General features: G+C 32.4%; 5 protein-coding genes across 5 annotated transcripts; 3 read left to right on the top strand and 2 right to left on the bottom strand.

Moving 5' to 3' along the window:
• Positions 1 to 163: 163 nt before the first annotated feature.
• EIN_172960 (cysteine proteinase 3 precursor, putative) lies at positions 164 to 907 on the top strand (the record flags this gene model as incomplete). The annotated part of the gene is made up of 1 exon (XM_004183939.1): positions 164 to 907. One exon carries the CDS (start codon positions 164 to 166, stop codon positions 905 to 907), a length of 744 nt encoding a protein of 247 aa, XP_004183987.1.
• A 1,506-nt stretch (positions 908 to 2,413) lies between these two features.
• Positions 2,414 to 3,256, top strand: EIN_172950 (hypothetical protein; the record flags this gene model as incomplete). The annotated part of the gene is made up of 1 exon (XM_004183938.1): positions 2,414 to 3,256. The coding sequence occupies one exon, from the start codon at positions 2,414 to 2,416 to the stop codon at positions 3,254 to 3,256; it is 843 nt and encodes a 280-aa protein (XP_004183986.1).
• Positions 3,257 to 3,856: 600 nt separating this feature from the next.
• Positions 3,857 to 4,327, top strand: EIN_172940 (hypothetical protein; the record flags this gene model as incomplete). The annotated part of the gene is made up of 1 exon (XM_004183937.1): positions 3,857 to 4,327. The coding sequence occupies one exon, from the start codon at positions 3,857 to 3,859 to the stop codon at positions 4,325 to 4,327; it is 471 nt and encodes a 156-aa protein (XP_004183985.1).
• Positions 4,328 to 5,970: 1,643 nt separating this feature from the next.
• Positions 5,971 to 7,965, bottom strand: EIN_172930 (Rho/RAC guanine nucleotide exchange factor, putative; the record flags this gene model as incomplete). The annotated part of the gene is made up of 1 exon (XM_004183936.1): positions 5,971 to 7,965. One exon carries the CDS (start codon positions 7,963 to 7,965, stop codon positions 5,971 to 5,973), a length of 1,995 nt encoding a protein of 664 aa, XP_004183984.1.
• A 706-nt stretch (positions 7,966 to 8,671) lies between these two features.
• On the bottom strand, positions 8,672 to 9,670 carry EIN_172920 (hypothetical protein; the record flags this gene model as incomplete). The annotated part of the gene is made up of 1 exon (XM_004183935.1): positions 8,672 to 9,670. The coding sequence occupies one exon, from the start codon at positions 9,668 to 9,670 to the stop codon at positions 8,672 to 8,674; it is 999 nt and encodes a 332-aa protein (XP_004183983.1).
• Positions 9,671 to 10,036: the final 366 nt, after the last annotated feature.

The raw sequence follows: 10,036 nt of genomic DNA, 5'->3' as shown, positions 1-10,036 counted from the left end.
TGTCCGCTATGGACTTCATGCTTGGACCGCCAAGTACCAAAAGTCATACAGCCCAGTCGAGGCTCTTAGAAGACGTGCAATCTTCAACATGAATGCCCGTTTCGTCCGTGCGTTCAACGAACACAACACTTTCGAACTTTCAGTTGAAGGACCATTCGCTGCTATGTCGAATGCTGAATACCAGAAGTTGTTGGTTAAGAAGTACGTCGAGTCTGTTGGTATTGAAGAGACCGGAGCAAAGAAAGGATTCCCAACTTCTCTTGATTTGAGAACCTCAGGAAAAGTCACCCCAGTCAGAGATCAGGCTCAATGCGGTTCATGCTATTCATTCGGTTCACTCGCTTCTCTTGAAGGAAGACTTTTGATGATTAAGGGAAGTGCTAGCACTCTTGATCTTGCTGAAGAACAAATCGTCAGATGCTCTGATAACAATGGATGCAATGGAGGAACTGGATCGGTTGTCTACGATTACATCAAGGCCAACGGAATTGTCCAAGAAAAGGATTACCCATACACTGCCACTGACGGAAGCTGCACTGTTGACACATCAAAGAAGTACGCCACCATTACTGGATACAAGAAGGTGACCAAGAAGGATAACAACGCTTTGAAAACCGCATTGGTTGACGGTGTTGTCGATGTCTCTATTGATGCTTCATCTGTTGCTTTGCAATTGTACAAGACCGGTGTTTATCACGACACTAAGTGCAAGACTGGTCTTTTGGATTTGAACCACGAAGTCGCCTCTGTCGGATATGGAGCCCTCAATGGTGAAGAATATTGGATCGTTAAAAACTCATGGGGAACCTCATGGGGAGACAAAGGGTACGTTTTGATGGCAATGGCTGGTAACACTTGTGGTATTACAACTGACCCAATTTATCCAACTGGCGTTAAATACCTTTAATTACACTAACACTTTGATTTATTTTTTTTGAAACTATAATATAAACTTCTTTACCATAATGTTTTTTCCATTTGACATTTCGTTTTACTAAAATTGTAATACAAATAACATTTTATATTATGTCCTACTTTTTTTAACATTTAATTAACTTATTTCGTAGTTAATAAATTAATTATTTATAGTTAAATTTTTAATAATTATAAACATTTGACTTTTATTAATTTAATAACACTTATTTGAATAGTTTAATATGTTAATTTATTAATTAAACCAATTTGAAGTTTTTTTTGAATTATTAGTTATTAATTAATTATAAAATTAATTAACATCTTTGTACTGAGTTCTTGTTTGGAAAAAAAAATAAAAAAAATAAAAAAAATTTTGAATAAAATTTAGATCTGGTGTTTTACTTCACAAAATTCATCTCTCGGAATTATTTTTATAAAGAAAATTTAACAAAACACATTTTGTGAAATTTGTTCAAAATCAAAAGCTTTTTGTTTTATTTCAATTACTTTTTTTATTAATAGGACCAAATTTCATCATGAACTAACCAATGAAACTAGTTATTGTGATGAAGGCATCATTGAAGCGTCAATCTACAAATAGAACAAGTAAAAAATGGCAAAAAAACAACAAAAAGTTGTTATTTATAAAAAGTAATTGAAATTGGTTTAAACATGCTTATGTGTAAACCATCTCATTTCACCTTTCAAAACAATCCAGTCTTATTTCAAAGAGTAAAACGGCAAAATATAAAACTGCTTTTATGTAAAGATTATTCAGTGTTTGAATTTATTGGAAAAGAATTTGTTTATAAAAAACTCTTAAAAACATGAAGAGAATCTAAACTATTTCATATTTAAAATAAATTTGTCAAATAAACTACAAATTACTAATAAATATGTTATAAATTATAGTTTATAATTACAATTTGGACAATCCTAATACAAACTGTGGATCACTCCTTCGTGTTCATTATAGTAAGTTTAATTAGTTTCAATTTGTAAAATAACTATTTAATAATAGATATTTCCAAGAACCAGTTTTACAAACAAATTGAATGAAGACTAAAATCGAAAAAAAAACTCTACATGACACAGAATAAAAAACTCTGCTGTGTCAGCGGTAGTTAGGCAATCCACTGCTTAAAACGCGGCCAGAAAGGCACTAGTAAAAATAAACATTACAAAGAGACAAAAAAATCGTATTGCAATTCCTTCATCAAATCAGAGAATTACAATACGTACTTAAAATATAAATTTCTTTGAAAATGGATTATCATTAACACCTTTTTAGTAATAGTTCCCGTGAATTTAATAAGAAATTGGCCACTTCTTTATGTAATACAATTGAACGCATTTATAGAAAAATGAATTCAAAAAAGAGAGCGGTCTTCAATTATAATTCAAAACAGTTGCGACGGCCGCTTTTGTCCTTTTTATTAATAACAACATACCCCTCTACTCCTACTTAAACTCAAAATTCCGTTTGATGCATCACTGAATGGGAAATAGACTCTCTGAAAGCTCACAAATCAGAACAACACAGCGTTCTGGTTCGCTCTCTAACTCACCGGAAATCTTCTTATCTTCACCACTTGGATCATTCTTCTCACCTAGAAGTCCGAGAAAGTCCAAATCTTCAAAGCACTTTGAAGAGACATTAGACCCCGAGTCCATTACAAAGTCGAATGGGTTATCCAAATCTACTTCAGAAGAGAGAATATCCTTTTCAAAAGGAAAGAAAGCTAAGAAAGACCACAAAAGAAAGAATTCAACACCAAAATGGAGTTTTTTCAACAAAAAAGAAGAGGAGAATAGTCTTGATGAAGTTGTGTTAGAGAAAAACCCACTCTTTGCATTCATTCTTTCAAAGACTCTCTCTCAGAATATCGAAAGTGTATTTGACTCTAATGTCTCTGGATTCGATGCAAGAGAATTAAGACAGAAAATTGCATGCAAAGAGAATCTTGTTTTTGTGATACAAACGGAATTTGATTATATTGGGTTTTACCAGTCTGATATAGTTCCTCCTATGAAACAAAACACTTCATACCAAGCAAAATCAGAAGAAATGTTTCTTTTCTCTATGAAAAAAGAAAGTAAAAACATCGAAATTTATGCTCGAAAAGACTGGAGAAAAAACACATTCAATTTGTTCACAGATGATAATAAGACTTTCTTCGCCTGTTTCTCGGCTTTCTGGGTCGATAAAAATGGAAAAGTAAACATTAATCCATGCGCTAAGGATGCATATGATATCACTCCATCTTTTAATCCTTTCTTCGAAAATTGTTCTATCGAGAAAAGAAGTTGTATCAGAATGACTGTTTTACACTGTTTTTAATTCTATTCATAGTTTATTAGTATGGTTTTGTTTCCATAACTTATTAAATATTCAATAGTATTTTTTAAGAATTTATATAAAATATCTTTTTTGAAAAGTTCTTTCGATATATTATAAAAAATAGTTTTACTATATTTTTAATACAATTACAATTATTTGTAATATCATTTTTATTTTTTATTACAAATTAATAATTAAAATAATAAAAAATTAAATGATAATAAAAATTATTTTTTGGTTTCACAACATTTCGAAGAAAAACCAGTCAAAAATACTTTTTTTGTTTGCTGAAATATAAAAAAAATAAAAAAATAATTCTAAATTAACTATATATAAATTAAAATGTTACATTTTATATTGTTTCTTTTTATGTTTTATTTAATTTAATGAATAACTAAAAATAGATTATTATTGAATCAAATTATTATAATAACTATATATATTTTGTTTTTGTAATTAATTATATTAAAATGTTATATATTTGTTTTTTTTTTGGTTAATCAATAAATAAACGTGTTTTTTAAAAACAAAATTAATGAAATTTAAAAAACGGAGTCAAAGAGTTTGGATAAGAATCAAATGAACTTGTAAAGCAAGTTCATGTACTACATCTTCTCAGCATTGTGGAAATATATCACTTCTTGTCTCAAATCCAGTAAACCTGAAACACTCAAAGCAACACAACCAAGTTTGAATAAATTGATGCACCTTTCAAGAGTCACAACACGTACAATCGGACGTTTAAGCAGACCATACAATGATGGGGGTAGACTATCAATTTGTAGTAATGGAAAAACCCAAAAAGAATATACGAAACCAAAGAAAGTTTTGAACCCAGTTAACAAAGCAAACAAAAGGATAGAAAAAAGAATTGTGGATGGATCGTTTAGTATTGGTGAAGAGGTCACTCAATTCAAAAATGGTGTGCAAATACCAATACAACTTCAAATGATGCAAATTAAAAGGAAAATTGATGAAGTTTGGGGGTTAACAGAGATGAAGAAGGAAAACAATTTCAGAGAATCTACTAGACGACCAGTATCACTCTTCCCAACTTGGAAAGTCGACTAGGAGTTTGGGATGTCACATAAAGAACAAAAACAATGTACTAATGTAACTTTGAATACAAAGAATACGTCAAAATCTTTGAATTCTGCAACCACACAACTCAATGAAGAAACTAAGATATCTCATATTGAAAAACCGGTGGCGAAAGTGAGACAACAAAAGAAAGATATTTGTAACTTGAGTTTTGACACAACGAAAATAAAAGAATCAAAGAAAGAAACAACTAAAAAATGTTATGCTAATGGAAATGAAGTCGTCAAGAAATGTGAAGATATCATGTTACTTGAAAAGGCAAAGGAGGCGACACACCCACAAATTATTACACGCCTACTTCCTATTTCTTGTGAATTTAAAGAAATTACTTTAACAAAACAAATTCCTATTAAACAAACTTCTCCAAGCGTTGTACAGAATGTACAACAATCATTAACACAATTATCACAACAAATACTACATGATGATAAAATTATTTTCCCACTAAATTTTCAAATAATAAAGAAAAGTTCACAACAAATTATTCACCCACAAGAACAAAAATTAAACAATGAAACACATTTGGTATCACCTCAATTAAAATCAAATACTATACAACAGACTTTACCAAATAATTTCCAATTGTCGACTCCTCAAATGCATCAAGTACAACAACAAATCTCCCCACAAAACGAATTAAAAGATATGCCTTTTCGTCAATCACAAATGTCACATCAGATGATACAAATGCCAACTACACCACAACACATTTTACCACAAAACGAAACCAATTGTACTTCATTTACACTACAAACTCCATTACCAATTCAACAAGCAACTTTACAACCAAATATTCAACAACCGGTAGAAATAATACAACAAACAGTACCAACCCAAACAGATGGTTTTCTTACTCCACTTCACCAAAAGTCGTTAATTAATCCACACCCAATGAATAAACCATCTCCTACAGTATTAATGGATGAATATAATAATAAAGAGCCGACACAAAGTGGGGTTATTCCATTCAAACCAAAAGTTGACCCCCCAAAAGAAGAGGCAACATTCATGAATTCCAGTTTTGTACAAACTATAACCACATGTACTGGTGTTCAACAACAGTCTCTTATTCAAAACACTCAAAGTGTATTACCACCCAATTTCCAAACAAATTACTCTTTGAATATGAAAACTTCTGATTCACAACTTCATCATTTAAAATCAGATGATGAGGAAAATATATCACCAATTGAAAGCTCTGAAGATGAAAAACAAAACACGATTGAAGTGAAGAACCCCAAAATGATGTTACATTCAGTCATTTTCGCAAATTTGAAGAAAAAACTGGCTCAACCAACGCAAGTTACCAACAATAATGTTGAGACTGTATTAAAACTTGATACTAGCCACCCAGTACCTTGTCGCATAGTTAATAAACCAATAAATGCAGATTATTCGATAAATGAAGAAGGTGACTTTATACCCTGGAATGCAAGACGCAATGATTGAAAGTGTAGTGTTCAAGACGTTGGAGATTTATAGTAAAGAGACAGAGAGTAATCCATTTAAATTGTTATAAATAGCTTTGAAACTATAAAGAGATAGAATAAGGCATTATCAAATAAAGAGCAATAAATAGTTAATTTCAATGGAATCAATATCTAATAATAGAACTACAAGGTGGGTGTGACCGAACTCCCCTTTTCCTTCGAACTTGGCGATTTTGAAATGAAGTCGTTCATCAAAAATTTGAGACCATCAAATAGAACTGTGTCGTTGTCTTGACTCCTCTGTGAGATCTTCATAGGGATTGGAAGATTGTTCTTTTGTGGGACAAACCCGCCATTAATTTGTTGAGCAAATTCTTGTGATCTTCCGAGGGGGAGTGATTGTCGTTGTAGATGTGATTGTTTTGTGTCAAAGAGTGTTGAGCTTGTCTCGAAGTGAATATTTTGTTTTAGAGCAATAGGAGTATCCAGTCGCGGGGAATGTTGTTGTTGAGTTTTAGAAGTCTTCGAAGCTTGTGAATCAATAGTTTTTGAAGGGGGTTTAGAGAGTTGTTTTGAAGGTAAAGAAGTTCTTTGAATTGTAGTATTAGAAGTGTTTGATTTATTAGAAGGAGTTAAAAAAATGATTTTATCGAGTTGTGGAAGTGTTTCATTTGTTTTGTTTTTATCGAGTGCTTTGACTGTTAAATATTCCTCAGTAATTTTGTCTGTTTCTTTTTGTTCGCTCGTCACAAAATCGAAGAAAAGGGTTTGTTGATTCTTTTCAGTGATTTTGTCTCGTGGTGTCGTATCAAGTAAAGTTTGCAGATTCTCTTCCTTCCCTTTTTTCACGTCTTTCATCCCTAACTCCGACAGAAACCCATCTTTTTTATACTGCGAATATCGCCTCTTTCGTGTACATGGATTACTCTCCCCTTTCTGATCGAAGTCTAAGAAATTGAGTGGGTCGTCACACGTCGCCGATTGACTTCTCGAGACGGGTTTGGGTTCTTCTTTCATTGAATTTCCTGTGATAAGCGAGAAACACACGTCGCAGACTCTTTCAAGTTCATTCTTAGGAGGCATCGGGATCTTTCCTTTGGAACAATTTCCACAGACCCATTTGTAACACTTCTCACAGCGATGTTTTCTATTAGTCAACGAGAAGAGGGAATGACACAGTGGACAGTATTTGGCAGAGGTCTTCGTCATATCAGTTTTTGTGATAAATTTGTCACCTCCAAACTTCTTACGAGAGGCGTCCGACACTCTTTGAAGTGTCGTTAACCAACTCTGCTTCTCTCCATCATCAACACATATCACAGTAAAACTCTTCACATCATTTTTAATACAAAATGCATGTTGGAACCGAATATCTTCTTCTAATGTTATATGTCGCGTGTATATCCACCCACTCACAACTATTTTGATAGTACCAATACCATAGATCAATACATCATTGAAGAGATAGAAGTACCTCGGCTTATTCCCATTCCGACACACTTTAATTAAGTCGCCCTCCTTCACTAACTCACGCGGCTCGTCATTCAAATCCAAATCGCGAAGGCCAAGAATACTCTTCGAAGCTTTAAACACCTTCGCGCGCATGTCAATCTCTTTTGCGCGTTCGTTCACATCCATTGTGACGGTCTTGATCATTTCAACAGCGTCGGATATATTCGTGTAGTCCACAAATGTGTTTTCTGTGTGTTTTAAGAGGTCAGATAAGAGAAGGCGATACCGAGGAAGGCGTTGGACTGGCATGATCAAGTAGCTTCTCAAATCCAGTGTATTTGGAAACAATGAAATCTCTTCGAGTGTTTGGTAGAACTTATCTCGTTTCTCGTACTCTGCTAACGTTTTATTTGACGTCTCGTAATGAGAAATATACAGAAAATACGACTTAAAAAAGGGAATGAATTTTTTGAAGATCTCTCCCACTTTATATGGAAGTTCTCCCTTCTTAAATGAGTCTTCAAGAATACGTGCAAACTGTTTGTTGATCGCTAAAATCTCTTCAAAGTGTTCAAAAATGATCCCAACATCTTCTCGACTTATTAATGATGGACTCTGCTCTAACCGCTTCTTATAAAATTCAACACAACGGTCCATAGAACTCACATAACTCTGTTCGGTCGTGTATATCTCATCGACTATCCTTTCTCGTTGTGTCTTCTTCATTATTTAAACTTTGCAGTTTCGGCTCTATTAAGGCTTTTTTGGTTAGACTCCACTCCAAAAAGATCTGAACATTTCCTATTTGTTATAATTTTAGTTACCATATTGTATAGTTGTCAGATTTCTTTCCAAAAATGGAAGCAAAAAAGTGAATGACTTAGAAAGTCGTATAAGACTCTGTGGTTTCACACAATCTTTTTTGAGTTATAATCGCTTAATTGAAAAAATATACTATATCATAATTATATATTTACCATCAATTATTAGTTATTGTAATACTGTATTAAGAAGACCAAAAGACTTAGTTTGGTGATTCGTTTCATATAATTGTTTACAGAAATTGACAAAAAGAATAACACCAAGATCAAATTCCCGAATCATCCAGTCTCATTTCTTTTTTAAAAAATAAATAATTACTATTAAGATAATATTATTTATTATACTAATATAATATAAAATATAGTTTAAAACAAATTTAACAACATAAACAAAAAACCAGGACCAATCATTCAATTATATATTATAAAAATATTAAATACGTCACTAATTTATATTAATTAATATTATTATAAATTTGTTATTGCAAATTGTATTTAATATAATATTAAAAGTATTATATTATATAGAACTATATTAGAATACTATTAATAATAATATATTATTATCAATAGAATAGAACCAAAATATCCAACAGCAACAATTTAAAAGCTTAGAATTTCTTAGGTGATTGTGGCTTTGTTACTTGTTGTGGTTGAGTAGTTGGGGAAGCGGGTCTAGTCTGTACTGTAGCAGCCTTCTGGGCGGCCTTTTCCTCTTTTTCTGCCTTTGCATCCTTTTCCGCCTGTGCCTTTTCGAGAGCGTCTGTGATCATTTTATTTGCTTTTGCCTTTGAATCGACGAACATTGAACGTATTTTATTAGACAAGTCTGTTTTAAATTGAGTAAAATCAGTGATTGCAAGAGCTTTCAAAACTTTAGCTTCGCGTTTAATCTTTTTTGCTTGTTTACGAGACTTATGTTGTTCCTCTCGATATGTCAATTTGATTTCTCCCTCCGCTTGTGACGTTTGATCGTTGACACTTTTCATATCGACCTTATGAAGTGGCGTCTGTTCGCCTTCTTTCAATGAAGTTCTAGCTGACGAACCCATTTCAGAAATAGTTTTCACAGCTAAGTCAAATGATTTTTGTTCCTCGTCACCTATCTTCTTCAGTTGAGCTTCTAAAGTACCAACTTTCTGTTTGATTGCATTCATTTTAGTTTCAAGTGCTTTAATACGTTGTTGCTTCTCAATTTGAACGTTTTTAGTGAAAGCTTCGATGATTGGTTTCAGTTGTGGTTGTGACGATTTCGGTGCGGTAAGTGGCAAGTTATTCATTTCTTTCTGTTTACCTGTAACGACATCCCCAACGACACTTATGACACGTTGGAGTCCTTCATCACGTTTCTTATTAGCTGCGTCAATCTCCCTTTGTGCTACAAACATCTCTTCTTTGAAATGTGTGTGGAAGAATCGAACTTCTCTTAAAGCAAAATTGGTGCTCGACTTCACTTTACTCGCTTCGCGCTGCGCTGTGTGTGGATGAACATTTTGAGGACCAGCTTGAGCCGCTGGTTGTTCAGCTGCGGGTTGTTTGGGAGTTGGTTTGGGCTTTTGAGGCGGTTGAGAGTACACACAGAGTGTAAGTAGTAGAACTAAATACAACATAAATAGTATGTTTATTAGTTCTTTTTGCTTTTTGTGGTGTAAAGTCATCATAATAACATTTTCGAAAACAATAACAATTTTTATTATAGTATTTATATATCATTAAGTTATTATTTATTTTTAGTTTATATTAATATATCATTTAATTCATTTTATAATTAAATAATAGTTTTTGAAAAACATTTGTAAAACATCAATTAAATAACATTGTTGAAATAACAATATATATAACAAAATGTATAATTCATTAAAACTCTTGTTACTAAATTATCAACTATATTTTTACTATAAAAATACAATTCGATAAGTTCACAAACCCTAGGGTTTCGAGAAATTGGAATATCATTATTTTTAGAACGATTTGGA

This window comes from Entamoeba invadens (genome assembly GCF_000330505.1).
Source record: "Entamoeba invadens IP1 unplaced genomic scaffold scaff_1105074725591, whole genome shotgun sequence".
Lineage (NCBI taxonomy): Eukaryota > Evosea > Mastigamoebida > Endamoebidae > Entamoeba > Entamoeba invadens.
This window is presented reverse-complemented; position numbering and strand designations above follow the sequence as displayed.